General features: G+C 45.5%; 1 protein-coding gene across 1 annotated transcript in view; it reads right to left on the bottom strand.

The window, feature by feature from the left end:
- Positions 1-16,718, bottom strand: part of LOC130124034 (piezo-type mechanosensitive ion channel component 2) — a 125,589-nt gene that overhangs the window by 62,952 nt on the left and 45,919 nt on the right. The window contains exons 8-15 of the mRNA XM_056293397.1: positions 14,316-14,490; positions 11,022-11,141; positions 10,105-10,140; positions 8,957-9,074; positions 6,261-6,457; positions 4,966-5,196; positions 4,031-4,156; positions 794-982 (exon numbers count right to left, since the gene is read on the bottom strand). Coding sequence (XP_056149372.1) covers positions 794-982; positions 4,031-4,156; positions 4,966-5,196; positions 6,261-6,457; positions 8,957-9,074; positions 10,105-10,140; positions 11,022-11,141; positions 14,316-14,490 — 1,192 coding nt within the window. The remainder of the gene's footprint in view (positions 1-793; positions 983-4,030; positions 4,157-4,965; positions 5,197-6,260; positions 6,458-8,956; positions 9,075-10,104; positions 10,141-11,021; positions 11,142-14,315; positions 14,491-16,718) is intronic.

Genomic DNA, 16,718 nt, shown 5'->3' with positions numbered 1-16,718 from the left:
TATGTGTTTGTGTGTGTGTGTGTGTGTGAGAGAGAGAGATTGTGTGTGCGTGTGTGTGAGAGAGAGAGAGAGAGAGAGAGAGAGAGAGAGAGAGAGGAGAGAGAGAGAGAGGAGAGAGAGGAGAGAGAGAGAGAGAGAGAGCGAGGAGAGCGAGAGAGAGAGAGAATATGTGTGTGTGGTGTGTGTGTGTGAGAGAGACAGAGAATATGTGTGTGTATGAGCGAGAGAGAGAGAGCAAGAGAGAATATGTGTGTTGGTGAGAGCAAGAGAGAGAGAATGTGTGTGTGTGAGAGAGAGAATGTGTGTGTGTGTGTGAGAGGGAGAGAGAGCAAGAGTGAGACAGAGTGAGGGAGACAGCAGAGAGAGAGAGAGTGTGTGTGTGTGTGTGTGTGTGTGTGTGTGTGTGTGTGTGTGTGTGTGTGTTTGCTTGCATGTCCATGGGTGTTTACGCATGCTTGTGCATGTGATTGCATGCTTTTTATTGAGAGCAAGGCATGCCTGGATATGAACACACTCATGTGCTCACTATAAGGTGTAACTGTACAAAGTTGTGCGTGTGCTGTGCTCATTCTTATACAAATGATGGTGGTACTCTGTATTTGCATGTTTATCCTTTAGCATATGCATTCATCTATAAATGTGCATTGGATGCATGTGTGTGCATGCATTCACACTGTAATTGTACACAGCTGTGTATGCGTGATCACACAAACACACTCATACGGCAGCGGTGTTTGTGTTGTAAACTTACTATCGTGTGAGTGTGTATGTGCGTGTTCATGTTTGACTGTACCTGGTAGAGTGCCACACAGAAGAGGAACATCATCATGTAGATGATCTTGTACATGACGATGCGCCCCTCGAAGCTGACGAAGAAGAACATGCCGCCGCAGATGTAGATCCAGTATTTGACCAGCAGGGCCATGATCAGGTTACCCAGCACCTGCATAACATCCTGCTCCTCGCCCTCCTCCTCGCCCTCCTCCTCTGTAAACAAGGAACGACATGAGGAAATGAACACAACTATAGATCCACGGGCCGCCAGAGTACGGCTGATGAAGAGTTTCACTGACCTCTGACCCTGCCTAAATACCTGCCAACACATTTACATACTTAACTACCTACATACATACATACCTGGCAACACATTTACATACTTAACTACCTATGTACATATCTATCTGTCTATATCTCTCTGTGACAAATTCATCACAGAGTCCAGTCTTATCAGTACCAGTTTTATCAGTATCCGGCTGGTTACCCACTTTACTCCAATCCCTTTTTTCCTCACGGAGTAAACTGTAAAATATAATTGTGTAATCTAGTGGTGGGCTGTCTCTGCTGGCCCTGTCGAAATCAAAGTCATAATGAGTTTTTCATAGTTAAATTGAAGTGTACCTGGAATGTGCCGGAATTCAATTACGTGTTTTCTCGTGGGACTGAGCAGGGATTTCCTATGTCGTCTAAATGCATCACAGCTCCTCGGACCAGCACTAGCGGTGCTGCTAGCCTTTCGCTGAAGTCCGAAGCAACAAACTTAGTACAACTTCGAGTGGCCGTATCATCAGCCAATCAAATTCTGATGTGTAGTGACAGAACGCCCCAGGGCCCTGCGACGTATCGGTGCAAGCCCCCAGGTGTCGTCATCGACTTTGAGCTTGAGCCTTTCGTGGGTTGTGAGCGAACTAAGCACAATGGCCGCCACATTCACAGCTACTGCTTTTGTTGCTTGTTGCCGATCTACTTAGTGTTTTTTGCCAATCTGGTTGGATTGGCAGCATTTTTTTTCACGTTCTCCCAAAGAAACTAAATTACTGGACGAGTTTTGCGAGAGAAGGCTGGATGAGTTTTGCGAGAGAAGGCTGCCACGAGTCTTTCAAGTGAGGTGGAACTTCAACTCCAGCTTGGTGTGCACATTTGTCTTATTGAACTGAAGACAGTGCCTGATAATATGTGAATATGAGATAATATGATAATACTGTAGCTATACTTTATTGAATTTGTTGAAGTTCCACGAGTGACTGGAGAACGCTGCACCAACTGTGGAAACTTGCTTGTTATCTCCACCAGGCGGTAGCCTGGAGGGGATTATGCGTTTGGTCTGTCGGCGGCTAATCTCGTAAAGACTTATACACCCTACATATTTTTGTGCAGTTATGACCGTATGGTCAAGAACCCCTCGTGGTTGTGGTGATTAAAAAACTTGGGGAAACGTTTGTTCTCGCTAGCAACCCTCCCTCTTCATTCACTCTCTAGCTTGCTCGATCAACGCCGCTCTCTATCGCAGCAGGCATGCGCACAGCTGAGTTAGATCGGGCAGCGACAGCGTCCGTTATGTATTCGGATAGGAGTGTTTAAAGTAAACGAGACATCAATTGTATTTCACAATTCTGCAGATCTTTCACCGCTGATCTCAGCAGAGGAGAGCTGGAGGAACCAAAAATAGTTTGCTTTATTCACTTTGCCGCTATGTTTGTTTAACTAACATCATGGGGGGTATTAGACGCGGAAATGCCATTGACTCCAGTGTTAAAACTCTGCTATAAAAACACAGTTTCAAGAGCAGGACTAATCACAGTCACAGATGGAAATTATCTCAGGAGCTACAATAAAACATTTCCCATGGCTGAGCTGTTTTCCTACTGTTATCTTATTGCCTTAGAATGAATGAAAATCATTTGTCTACATTAATTTTATATCATGAAAACCACGATGGTTAAACACATCTTCTTTCGACTGCTCCTATTAGGGGTCGACACAGTGGATCATCCGTTTCCATCTCTTCCTGTTCTCTGCATCTTCCTCTCTCACACCAGCCACCTGCATGTCCTCCCTCACCACATCCTTAAACCTCCTCTTCGGCCTTCCTCTTCTCCTCTTCCCTGGCAGCTCCATATTCAGCATCCTTCTCCCAATATACCCAGCATCTCTCCTCCACATATGTCAAAACCATCTCAATCTTGCCTCTCTTGCTTTGTCTCAAAACCGTCCAACCTGAGCTGTCCCTCTAATATACTCGTCCCTAATCCTGTCCGTCTTCCATTACTCCCAACGAAAATCTTACCATCTTCAACTCCGCCACCTGCAGTGCCGCCACCTGTCTTTTCATCAGTGCCGCCATCTCCAAACCATACAACATAGCTGGTCTCACAACCATCTTGTAAACCCTCCCTTTAACTCTTGCTGGGATCCTTCTGTCGCAATTCACTCCTGACACTCTTCTCCACCCACTCCACCCTGCCTGCACTCTGTTTTTCACCTCTCTTCCGCACTCCCTGTTACTTTGAACAGTTGACCCCAAGTATTTAAACTCATCCACCTTCGCCACCTGTACTCCTTGCATCGTCACCGCTGTCCTCCCTCTCATTCACGCATAAGTATTCCGTCTTGCTCCTACTGACTTTCATTCCTCTTCTCTCCAGTCCATACCTCCACCTCTCCAGGCTCTCCTCAACCTGCACCGTACTCTCGCTACAGATCACAATGTAGCCCATGAACATCACAGTCCACAGAGACTCCTGTCCATCACCATGTAAACAAGAAAGGGCTCAGAGCCACTTGAAACACATCTGAAGTCTTTTAATAAGAGCCCCTTCTCCCGGTGGGTGAAAAAAAGGGGTTGTTCGTTGCCAAATCCAAGCACCGGAAAAGGGGAGATACGCCTGGCAGAGATCTGCACCCTACTGAGTGCTCTTCTAGTTGTTTTTGTGCCATGTAGTGTGTGTCCAATTTGGTTGCTGAGTGACATAAAGGAAGGTAAGGATGGCATAAGGCTGGTGACACTGCAATAGTGCACAGTCGTGTGAGTTGTAGTTGTTGATCCAGTAATCTATATAGTGCGTGCTAGTGTATTTTGGATGGGGCTGTGTTGGCTGTATGGCTGTATTGGCACCCATTTGAGAAATGTTTGTGTGTGTGTGTGTGTGTGTGGGGGGGGGGGGGTGCTGTGCAATTTGTTAATGAAGGCCCTAACTGAAACCCCACGGCACACTACTGGTGGAATCGGACTTCAAAAAGAACACAGAGCTACTGACCCCTTCCTCTTGTGCTTGTCCACATGGACGCCAGAGAGATCGGTCTCTGCTTCCTGCAGCTTGTCCTGTCTCTCTGTCAGCGTCTGTCTCAGCAACAGCCAGAAGCTCAACAGACACAGGATCTATGACGGCGAGATAACATCTCAGTCAGTAAGGAATTTAGACACACACACACACACACACACAGATCCTGAAATAGAGTCGACAGGCCAGGTTCAGTCAGTGGGGCAAATAAGTCCTCAGCAAATGAGTGTTTCTTTTATTAGGCTTGGAGAGCTAGAGGGGATGGGTTTAAGGAGCTGCGGGATAGTGCCAGGTAGGTTTTCTGTCACTGAAAATTATACTCTAATGTTAAATACTTTGCTGGGACTGTCTTATCTCGATCTAGCTGTTGTTCTAAGCCTCATGTGTGTTTGCAATTCAAAATTAACGACCAAGAAACCATTCAAATTATTCTTCAATGCTGTGTGACCCATACTCAAACTACAACACCCTCAGTCCCCAAGGGGACAAATATATCAGCTGTTTGTTATGATGTACAGTGAAATTACAAAAGAGAAGACTGCAGAATCTGTAGTGACCTGTTGACACGTAACGTTATTATAAAGGTTTGTAAATGAAATGGTCTGTGCAGTAAACAAAAATCTTAATAGCAGTTCATTTAGCTATACAGTAAGGACAGCCATGAGGCATTCCAGACATTCCTGATGAGTAAAGCGTAAATGACAATGCTGTACACTATCATTCACTCTGTTTTCCTGTTTTCCTGTTTTGGAGGATGTAATGTCAATGCAATGTTTACATAAAGCCATCTGAGACGTAACTCTGATTTAGGGCGCCACAAATAAATTGGACTTGACAAGAATGACTATTTTCTACTACATTTACAAAAAAAAAACAACTCTCTCCGAGTCCCAGCGCCTTGGAGTACCTTGGAGCCCAGCTCACTGAAGGGGACATCCTTCTTGAGGAAGAGCCCAGGGACAGCGTCCAGGATCTCAAAGCTCCAGATGTACTGCAGGCCCAGCAGTAGGTTGCCGTACAGCACCATGAAGGGCGAGGTCAGCATGGCGTAGCGCCGCCGGTCCCTCACCATCCACAGGGTGCAGGACCAGATCAGGAACACAAACGTCAGCCAGCTGACATAGGTGATGCTCCACGCCTGAGGAATCAAAATTGCAATCTGTCAAAATTGGTTTTATTCGCTAAGTTAGGTTTCACGAAACAGGAGCAACATCCCTGAAGAGAAATAATTACTATCAATAATAATGACCAATGAGCACACCGAAGGATCTGGGAGGACTATTTGGATCACTGACCTCAAGACGGTCCTATCAGTGCATCCATCAGACTCTAACAAAGACCATGTGTACTTGGTATGAAATACTGCCCATTCCTGATTTTTCCTTTAGTTATAACTGCATACTAAATGCCTTATATGTACTGCTTTTATGATTCATTTTCATATTACTATTAATGTGACCTTGTGAGGGACCTACGAGTCAAACTCTGTGTGTGTCCAAATGTACTTGGCAGATAAACACGAGACAGATTCTGAACTGATCAGGCAGTTAGTGTCAGCAACACTTCCTTTCTAATCTATTATGGTCTTAATAATTATACTTGGTCAATTACCCCACTCTTCCAAGCCGTCCTGGTCGCTGCTCCACCCCCTCTGCCAATCCGGGGAGGGCTGCAGACTACCACATGCCTCCTCCGATACATGTGGTGTCGCCAGCCGCTTCTTTTCACCTGACAGTGAGGAGTTTCGCTGGGGGGGACGTAGCATGTGGGAGGATCACGCTATTCCCCCAGTTCCCCCTCCTCCCCGAACAGGTGCCCTGACCAACCAGAGGAGGCGCTAGTGCAGTGATCAGGACACATACCCACATCTGGCTTCCCACCCGGCCAATTGTGTCTGTAGGGACGCCTGGCCAAGCCGGAGGTAACACAAAGATTCGAACCGGTGATCCCCGTGTTGGCAGGCAACGGAATAGACCGCCACACCACCCGGACACCCTGCAACATGTTTCTACATGTGTTTCTGCGATATGACATCTGTTTGGAACATTTTTGGACAGAAATCTCACTTAATGAGTATGAGGCCAAACTCTATCTCCCATGAACGTTTGATGCAGCTGACTCATGAGATTCACATCTGGTTCCCAAGGCTACGTTTTCCTCACCCACGCTTGGGATCCGGACTAACGACAAGCCGTGACTTACCATCATAGCTATGAGAGCGCAGATGTAACTCTGTTTCATGATGAAGCAGAAGACTTTGACCAGAGCACTGGGGGCCCCCTTCTTCTCCTCTTCGTTTTCATCCTCCCCTTCCCCTTCTCCTCGCTGCTCTTCTACACCCTCTGTTTCAGTCTCCTCCACGGGCAGACACACTTCATACACACAGTCATCCTTCTTCTCTGGTAGGATGCAAAAACAACTTTTGTTACTGAAATTCATTGTATTGACTTTTGTCCAAATACTACCGAGTACCCAAAATACTGACCAGTGTCTGTAAGCTGCTGTTTGGGTAGATGCATTTGTCTGTCTGTGAAAATGGCCGAGGAACAATGTAGCACACAATTATGAATCCAGTAGCCAACTACCAAACATAAAATACAAAAACAGGCCTCCTGCTGCCCCACCCCACCCCAGAATAATCAACAGGTTCCCTCTCCCCAATTGACAGACTAACTTCTCCATTTTTTTTCTACATCTGTTCATATATGTATATACATACATATAGTATGTGTGTGTGTGTGTGTGTGTGTGTGTGTGTGTGTGTGTGTGTGTGTGTGTGTGGGAGCTTTTGTATATGTATTTTTTTCCATTTATTTCACGTTATGGTCATTATTTATTATTTTCATCATTATTTTTATCATTATATAGCATTATATATTATTTATTATATATTATTACTTTTATCATTATATAGCATTATATATTACATATAATTTGTTATTATTATTATTTTTATCATTATTTAAGTTTATTATTTTATGTTTATGTTAATTTATTTTATGTTATTTACTTTATTTTATTCTCTCTACCAACAACGCCAAGCTAAATTCCTAGTGCATGTAATGCACATGGCAATACAAGAACTTCTGATTTTCTTGTTCTGATTCTGACAAAAATCTTCACAATCGCCAAGAACAATGTAAGTATGAAAATGTGTTGCGCTGGTGACATTACTGCAGAGATGAGTTATCACCTCACAAGTTTAACTCTTCAAATCCGTTTGTTTAAATCAACAAACAGATAATGTGTGTATATATATATATATATATATATACACATACAGTGCATCCGGAAAGTATTCGCACCCCTTCACTTTCCCCACATTTTGTTATGTTACAGCCTTATTCCAAAATGGATTAAATTCCTTTTTTTCTCTTATCAATCTACACATAATACCCCATAATGACAAAGTGAAAAAGGATTTGTGGAAATTTGTGGAAATGTATTAAAAATAAAAAACCGAAATATTGCATGTACATAAGTATTCAAACCCTTTGCTATGACATTCAAAATTGAGCTCAGGTTCATCTTGTTTCCACTGATCATCCCTGAGATGTTTCTACATCTTGATTTGAGTCCACCCGTAGTAAATTCAATTGATCGGACATGATTTGGAAAGGCACACAACTGTCTATATAAGGTCCCACTGTTGACAGTGCATGTCAGAGCAGAAACCAAGCCATGAAGTCAAAGGAATTGTCTGTGGACCTCTGAGACAGGACTGTATCGAGGCACAGATCTGGGGAAGGGTACAAAAAAATGTCTACAGCTTTGAAGGTCCCGAAGAGCACAGTGGTCTCCATCATTCGTAAATGGAAGAAGTTTGGATCCACCAGGACTCTTCCTAGAGCTGGCCGCCCAGCCAAACTGAGCAATCGGGGGAGAAGGGCCTTGGTCAGGGAGGTGACCAAGAACCTGATGGTCACTCTGACAGAGCTCCAGCATTCCTCTGTGGAGATGGGAGAACCTTCCAGAAGGACAACATCTCTGCAGCACTCCACCAATCAGGCCTTCATTGTAGAGTGACCAGACGGAAGCCTCTGCTCAGTAAAAGGCACATGAAAGCCCACTTGGAGTTTGCCAGAAAGCACCTAAAGGACTCTCACACCATGAGAAACAAGATTCTCTGGTCTGATGAAACCAAGATTGAACTCTTTGGCCTGAATGCCAAACGTCACGTCTGGAGGAAACCAGGCACCTCTCATCACCTTTTTAATACCATCCCTACAGTGAAGCATGGTGGTGGCAGCATCATGCTGTGGGGATGTTCTTCAGCGGCAGGAACTGGGAGACTAGTCAGGACCGAGGGAAAGATGAATGGAGCAAAGTACAGAGAGATCCTTGATGAAAACTTGCTCCAGAGCACTCAGAACCTCAGACTGGGGCGAAGGTTTACCTTTCAACACAACAACGACCCTAAGCACACAGCCAAGACAACGAAGGAGTGGCTTCGGGACAAGTCTGTGAATGTCCTTGAGTGGCCCAGTCAGAGCCCAGACTTGAACCCCATTGAACATCTCTGGAAAGACCTGAAAATAGCTGTGCAGCGACGCTCCCCATCTAACCTTACAGAGCTTGAGAGGATCTGCAGAGAAGAATGGGAGAAATACCCCAAATATAGGTGTGCCAAGCTTGTAGCTTCATACCTAAGAAGACTTGAGGCTGTAATCGCTGCCAAGGGTGCCTCAGACAAGTACTGAGTAAAGGGTGTGAATACTTATGTACATGCAATATTTCAGTTTTTTATTTTTAATAAATTTGCAAAAATGTCTACAAAACCTTTTTCACTTTGTTGTTATGGGAGAAACCAATTGAACTGTACATGCAGTGCACTGGCTCCCAATTCACCATGACCACAACGTTCCCGGGAAAAGACTTGCGAAGCTTATATGGCTTACCTCTGATATCGGTGGACTGGTCCACTCTGTAGTGGGGGGTGGCATAGAGGTCCAGCCTGACTGGTCCATTCTCAGTGGTGGTGTAGTCAAACGAGGTCCCGTTTGATGTTAGCATAGGCTGTAGTTCATGTATAATGACAACACCTGTCAAACGTTTGCTTTACATGCATCACAGTACTGAATCAGCTCCCCTACTCCAGGAATTCTAACAAACTTTCCCACTGCATATTCTTCTTTTTTTGGGGGGGGGGGGGGCATTTTTCCCCCCTTTTTCTCCCCAATTGTACTTGGCCAATTACCCGACTCTTCTGAGCCGTCCCGGTCACTGCTCCACCTCCTCTGCCAATCCGGGGAGGGCTGCAGACTACCACATGCCTCCTCCGACACATGTGGAGTCGCTTCTTTTCACCTGACAGTGAAGACTTTCACCAGGGGGACGTAGCACGTGGGAGGATCACGCTATTCCCCCCAGCCCCCCCCCCCCCCGAACAGGTGCCCCGACCGACCAGAGGAGGCGCTAGTGCAGTGACCAGGACACATTCCCACATCCGGCTTCCCACCCGCACACACGGCAAATTGTGTCTGTAGGGGACGCCTGACCAAGCCGGAGGTAACATGGGGATTCAAACCAGCGATCACTGTGTTGGTAGGCAACGGAATAGACTGCTACGCCAACTGGACGCCCCATCCACTGCACATTCTTTGGCTGAACTGCCCTGTTAACCCTGCGCTAAATTGCTTCATGAGTTTCAGAGCCCCTTTTTGTGCTGAGGCCTAGGCTAAGTGAGCAAGTCACTGTGAAAAGGGGTTAAATTGTTCATTGATTGCCTATACCTGCTAAATCCAATTAAGGCTTTACTGTGAACTGTGGGAGGAAATCCATGTAAACCTCAGACATGCTGGGCTCAAACCCAGGACCCTCTTGTAAAGAGGCGATAGCACTAAACACTAAGCCCGCATTGTGCAGGTTTCAACTAGCACTGGTCTAACACTTAACCATAGACCAAGGCTAATCCTGGGCTGCAAGAATGCAAGGGGAAGTAATTAACAGTATCTCTACAGTTGTCTATTTCAAGACGGGGGGGGGGGGGTTGAGAGGACGGAAATGGACTACAATGATACAACACAAATCCAGAGCAGCACCCCACCTCGGTTGTACTGAAGCCATCCTGGGTGGAGAGGAGCTGGTGGGAGAAAAGAGCACACAAGGCGAGCTGCGTTATTGATGAGCTAGTGGAGTCAAAGGCCCCCTGTTCTCTACAGCCTCCGAGAAGCAGGAACACGGCCGGACAGCACTATTCTGTAAATCGAGCCCATCAGTCATCCGTGTCTGCACACCCTAAAAGCTTTTAAACCTCAAGAGGTGGCCAGCGGAGACAGACTACGGACCTTGTTATGAGAACAAGGTCAGAGTGTGCCCGTGCCCGTGTGTGTGTATGGGTGTGTGCACAGTTTCAGTTGAAATCAGTCTAGGAAGGAGGCCCACGGAGCTATTTCTAATGCAGAGGTGAAAGTTGGGGCAAAACCAGACCTTGGGCAAACTTGTGACAATAATCAGCAGCTAAAGGTTCTGTTTAAAAGCAGAATAACTAACAGCTGGATCCCTGCACCATTTATCTACTGAAATTCTTTTGGAGGACCATGTAGCACAATTTTAAAGGCCATTATATAAATGGTCTGAGTAGTGTACTTATGGGTGTGTCCTAGGTCTTGTTTTAGCAGCTAGAGCCGTCACCTGAGAATGATGTGTTCAGGTAATCTGATATTTAGATCCTCCGCAGACCAATTTGAACTTCAACACTGTTGTTGCAACAAGTTATGAAACAGATCACGGAGGACTTTATAGGCTTGCTAAGATTTGTCATTGTGCTTAACTTTTACAGGCGTAGAAAACACAAATTCCCAATTTCTTCATGTTTTTCATGATCATAGAAATCCTGAATGGCTCTTTTGGAGAGGAGCCTCTACGTGAGATCACTAATACAACAGCGAAGGGTCGTGCACCTTACAACTTATCCGTTAGTAACGGCTGTGAGCCCCGAGGTGAGGTGCTTGGTCGACGTACCCTTTTCTCATCCGTGCCCTGGTGTGCTCTCCACCACAGCTGCCTCTTCTTCTCGGCTGAGTTATTTGTTCCGTTTCCGACCGGAGCCTCCTCCCCATTCACCTCGCCCTCCTGCTCCTCCTGAAAAAACAAAGATAGCTCCAGTGACAAATAGATCCTCTTCTCGAGGCTGCAAAGCCATCCTTCTGTTGCGTAATGCGGATAATACTTTCGAGAATTCCCCTTTTCATCAGCTCGCCCAGAGACGCTGATCTTCAGGCGTAGGCGGACTGTATGTCAACGGGAGGAAATTGGGCAGTTCTAAAAGAGCAGCATTTCTCATTATTGATTTTGAAGTCTTAATTGAAAACAAAACTACACGTCTTGTCGTTATCAGCAGACTGCGGCCCCTAACATATGCAGGCTCTCGCAGCTTAAGGGGCACACATCCTCTCCCCTCCTCAGAGTACGCCGTCTGCAATCCTTTCTCAGTTTGATCAAATAACCCACTTCAGTTTGAGATGAAGTTTTTCAGCTTTGGCCAAGTGAGTTTGTAGGAGCAGCATGACTTGGTACTTTTTAGCCGTGCTTTTTGGCATAATATTAACATTGTATTTTAATATAGCAGATGTGCTATATAAATAAAGTTACATTACAATGTTACAATTTCATTTAGCATCCGCTTTTATCCAAAGCGACACACATCTGAGAGTTAATACAACATGAGTTCTGATTGACTGATTTTTTTATTTTTATTTTGATATACTTTACTGATCCCTTGGAGAAATTATGCTCTGCATTTAACCCACCCTAGCTGTGTAGCTAGGACTAGCGGGCAGCTGCCATGCAGTACCCGGGCACTAACTCCAGTTCGTCTTGCCATGCCCCGGTCAGGGGCACAGACACGAGTATTAACCCTAACATGCATGTCTTTTTGATGGTGGGGGAAACCGGAGCACCCGGAGAAAACCCACCACAGACACGGGGAGAACATGGAAACTCCACACAGAGGGCGACCTGGGATGACCCCCCCAAGGTTGGACAACCCCGGAGTTTGAACCCAGGACCTTCTTGCTGTGAGGTGACAGCGCTGCACCACAGTGCTGCCCCGATGGATGGATGGATGGATGGATGGACAGACGGACGCACTGACTGACTGACTGGTGTGGTGCTCAACTTTAAGCAACTTTCAAAGAGAATCAACAACGAGCAGCTTTGGGACACAGTGTATCAGTCTGCTTTTGATTCCTCCTCAGTTGTTAGTTTTGATTATTGCCAAGTCATAATGTCAAAAAAGTTAATTTTTACACATTTCAACATTGTAAAAACATTGGTAAGAATGGTATGACTTATAAGAATGGTACGACTGATCAGGCTAACTTATTTTGCTTTTTAAGGTGGAAATTACACCAAATTACACCATCAATTTTAGTATGTAATTTTCTGTGGTTGGGGGTGGTAATTTTGTCACTCTGATAGTGAACTGCTGCTGGATGACAATGACGGAAAACACAGTAAATCCACCATTAAATTAATCTGCAAACGGTGACAAAGTATTATCCCTGGCAGGTCCTGATGACCCCCATTGTTTGTTCAACATCAGGTTCACTACAAAAGGTTATCTTCATTATTTATCAAGCCTGTCGGCTGTGGAATTACTTCTTAATCATGTTTTATTATTAGCATCTTGAAAAGCGTAAGGGAAGGTGAAATACAAACACACACACACACACACACACACACACACACACACACACACACACACACACACACACACACACACACACACACACACACACACACACACACCATTGCAGTAAAATCAATAATGCATACAGCCCCAGTCCCCAAGGGAATACAGAGAAGTATTGACCCCTCTATAAAAACACCAATCTATACCTCCATTATATGGAGAGAGGGGTTGAGCCTCAGGGTCTAATGTGAGGCAAGATGGGCCTCCATCTCCACTCAGAATCGGCGGCCTTCTGGACATTACAGTATAATCGACTGCTTTCTACTGCACGTCAACCCGACAGTTTACACGGACCAACATTTGTCTGACTTCGTTGTTGACGGGTCATTTCAAGGTAAACTTCACCAGGGCACTTGGGGTCATGGGGGAGAAATCGAATCCAGTGTCATCATTACGGGTTCATTCCTAAGATGGTCTTTCAAATCGTTAGGCCACTATACGGGCCGTTTTACAGTTCAGTGTGATCTACTTCTATTTCAGTTCCACTTCAGTGTCCCAGGACTGTAATTTATAATTGTTCCTTCTGGGGACGGCGTTCGCTTCTGTCAACTAAACATCTTTGACAGGAGGTGCTCACTCGCTAACCCAAGTGACCTCTCTCAGTGACCCGCTTTTCCTCTTTGAGGCACGTTTCTATTTCTGGCTATACTGTAGTCTGACAGGGACAGTTACAATGGCTCCTGCGTGTTTGTGGAAAAGCAGCTGATTTCAAAACCAAGTTGGGAATTTGTATTTCCCAATCTGTGTCATAGTAAAGGATGTTGTGTTCTGTCCATTGTATTCAATTTTGCTGCAGCGTTGTATGCAGAGAGGCAGCACTGTGGCGCAGTGGTTAGCACGGTTGCCTCACAGCAAGTAGGTCCTGGGTTTGAGCCCCGGGGTAGTCCAACCGTGGGGGTCGTCCCGGGTCGTCCTCTGTGTGGAGTTTGCATGTTCTCCCCGTGTCTGCGTGGGTTTCCTCCGGGGGCTCCGGTTTCCTCCCACAGTCCAAAGACACGTAGGGCAGGTGAATCGGCTGTACTAAATTGTCCCTAGGTGTGAATGTGTGTGTGTGTGTGTGTCGGCCCTGTGTGACGGCCTGGCGGCCTGTCCAGGGTGTCTCCCCGCCTGCTGCCCAATGACTGCTGGGCTAGGCTCCAGCATCCCCGCGACCCTGAGAGCAGGATAAGTGGTTCAGATAATGGATGGATGGATGTATGCAGAGACCATCCCTGCTACATCCACGTTCAAACCAAGACCAAAGAAGTAAATAAGTAACACAAGAATGCAAGCGGTCTTCTGTAAAATCCTGACATTCGATAGACGGCATATTCCAAATATGAGGATTTTTTTTCAAAGTTTAAAAATTAAAGTTTTTAAGAATTAACAATTTTTTTTAATTTAAAAAAATGAAAATTAGAAAAAAAATTTTTAGATGTCATTCCATACTAGTTTTAACGATATTCCCAAACACTGGACTTCAAGAATATGGTGGTCGTTAATATTTTTGGAAGCTGAAATTTCATGCTGCAAATGCATCCATACTAGCAGGCTTTTTCACTGTATCTATCTTGTGTTCTCACCACTGGTTGGTCGAGTGGCTCCTGTAGCCAGAGGCGAATCAGAGTAGCCAGGGTATAGTAGAGCACCAAAAGCATGATGGGATTGACAAAATGGTGCCACTTGAGGCCTTGGTTCACGATGAGCTTCCATGTGTAGGAGCAGTCACTCTGAACGATGGAGGATATGCCAAATAATCTGTGGAGGAAGACATACGGGAATATGAGATGAGGAGAGACGGGGGCTCATAAGCGTTACAGGACAGCAGGTAAAAACAACATTCAGGGTTCAAACATGCTTTGACAGTAAAATGGAGCGTCACACAGTAGACGGATCTAACACTGCCAGAGTTAAGGGTTCGATTCCCACAGGGAAAAACTTGTGCAAAAAAAAAAACATGTTTACTGGCAGTATGGTAAAGCCCTCTACAGGCCAACTACACCTTGGTCAACACACTGCTGGTGGGCAGAAGCAGCGGTTCCAAGACCAAATGAAGACCACACAGAAGATGCCAGATCAACCCCTCTTCTTTGGAGGAACTCGCCTCCCGCCGCACCATCTGGCGCTCTCACGTCTCGCAGGGAGGGAAGTGTATGGAAAACCAGCGCACACAACACTGTGTAGCAAAGCATGCGAAGAGGCATGCTCGCAAAGCTACCCCTGCCCCCCCCACCCCCCGGCATCACTTTTACATGCCCGGTCTGCAACCACAACTGTGCATCCAGGATCAGACTTTTAAGCCACCAAAGGACTCACAAACAGGAGAAGATGGTCATCATCGGATACGATGGACAACCAGCAATAGGGGTGTAAACGTAAATCACAAGTCTCATCACGACACCATATTGATTCTTCGGACCACGACAAGATATTTGCTGATATCACCAAGTCCGCCGCGATACGATTTCAATTCGATTCATTTCAGGGCCCCGTGATCGATATGAGACGATGTGCCCATTTAACACAATCGGTTACATTTACATCAACTCACAAAAAGCAACTAAAATATGATTTGACAATTTTATTACTGAGCTCTTCCAGACATTTAAATGAAACACAATCTGTTCCTTTTAATACAAAGAATGACAACAGACCTCCTGTTGTTCACTGTAAAGTACCACATTTCTCATGTTTCTCATTTCTCATTGCATTTCTCATGCAATTTTTTTTTATCGATTAACTTAAAGAGCCCTTGGTGACTTTCAGTTATGAAGATGAACCACGTACATCTGTGCTTCATTCCCCTGGATTTACAAGATTCTGTCCGTGTGCTCAGTGGTTTAGATATTAAGCTTTAAATGTTCACATCCCAGGCGAATCTTAAAGATGATGATATGGATCGATGTTTTCACACTGCATGGACGATATCGGATCGTTGATCACTGAATCGACCCATTGATCGCTTCACCCCGAGTATAGCAGCTGCTATACCGCCAGTACACATGGTGCTTTGAACAAAGGTGTGCATGAAATTACAGGCTAATTGAAAATAAAGAACTCAGAAGCTTGTCAAGACTAAAGAACCATGACATTATCAGAAAATGCATAGTAGACACACTGCTCAGATCCGGAGAATGAAATTAATCTTTGACTTTAACCAAAAGGAGAGTTCACATATAAAAACATTCAGTTTCGTAACCACAACCTGTACCCTAGTCTGCAGAAATTGTCTTTAAATTCTCTCCCAGTCGGGCATCCGGATGGCGTGGTGGTCTATTCCATTGCCTACCAACACAGGGATCGCCGGTTCCAATCCCCGTGTTACCTCCGGCTTGGTCGGACGTCCCTACAGACACAATTGGCCATGTCTGCGGGTGGGAAGTGGGTATGTGTCCTGGTCTCCACACTAGTGCCTCCTCTGGTCTGTCGGGGCACCTGTTCGAGGGGGAACTGGGGGGAGTGGCCTGATCCTGCCACAAGCTACGTCCCCCTGGTGAAACTCTTCACTGTCAGGTGAAAAGAAGCGGCTGGTGACTCCACATGTATCGGAGAAGGCATGTGGTAGTCTGCAGCCCTCCCCGGATCAGCAGAGGGGGTGGATTAGCGACCGGGATGGCTCGGAAGAGTGGGGTAATTAGCCAAGTACAATACAAGGGGGGAATCCAAAAAAAGTTATATATATACATATATATATATAAAATAAATCCTCATTTTATCCATCTGGATAATGGAGTCGGGCTATGCAATACTAATCAGCATCCTTCCCACAGCTGAAGACACTCTCCAGTCTCCATATAACGCTACTGACATTTTTTATTCAGATCACAACAACTGTCGCAGTGGCAAACATGTACGTGTTGGAAACAACTCCAGCAGGAAAGAAGTGATGCCGATGTGGTGATGTGTTTGTTAGACAAACAACCAATATTACCGTATTACAGTGTTATAATTATGATGACGTGTGTAACACAAGACTGCCTGCGTCA

Source organism: Lampris incognitus, chromosome 14 (assembly GCF_029633865.1).
Source record: "Lampris incognitus isolate fLamInc1 chromosome 14, fLamInc1.hap2, whole genome shotgun sequence".
NCBI lineage: Eukaryota > Metazoa > Chordata > Actinopteri > Lampriformes > Lampridae > Lampris > Lampris incognitus.
This window is presented reverse-complemented; position numbering and strand designations above follow the sequence as displayed.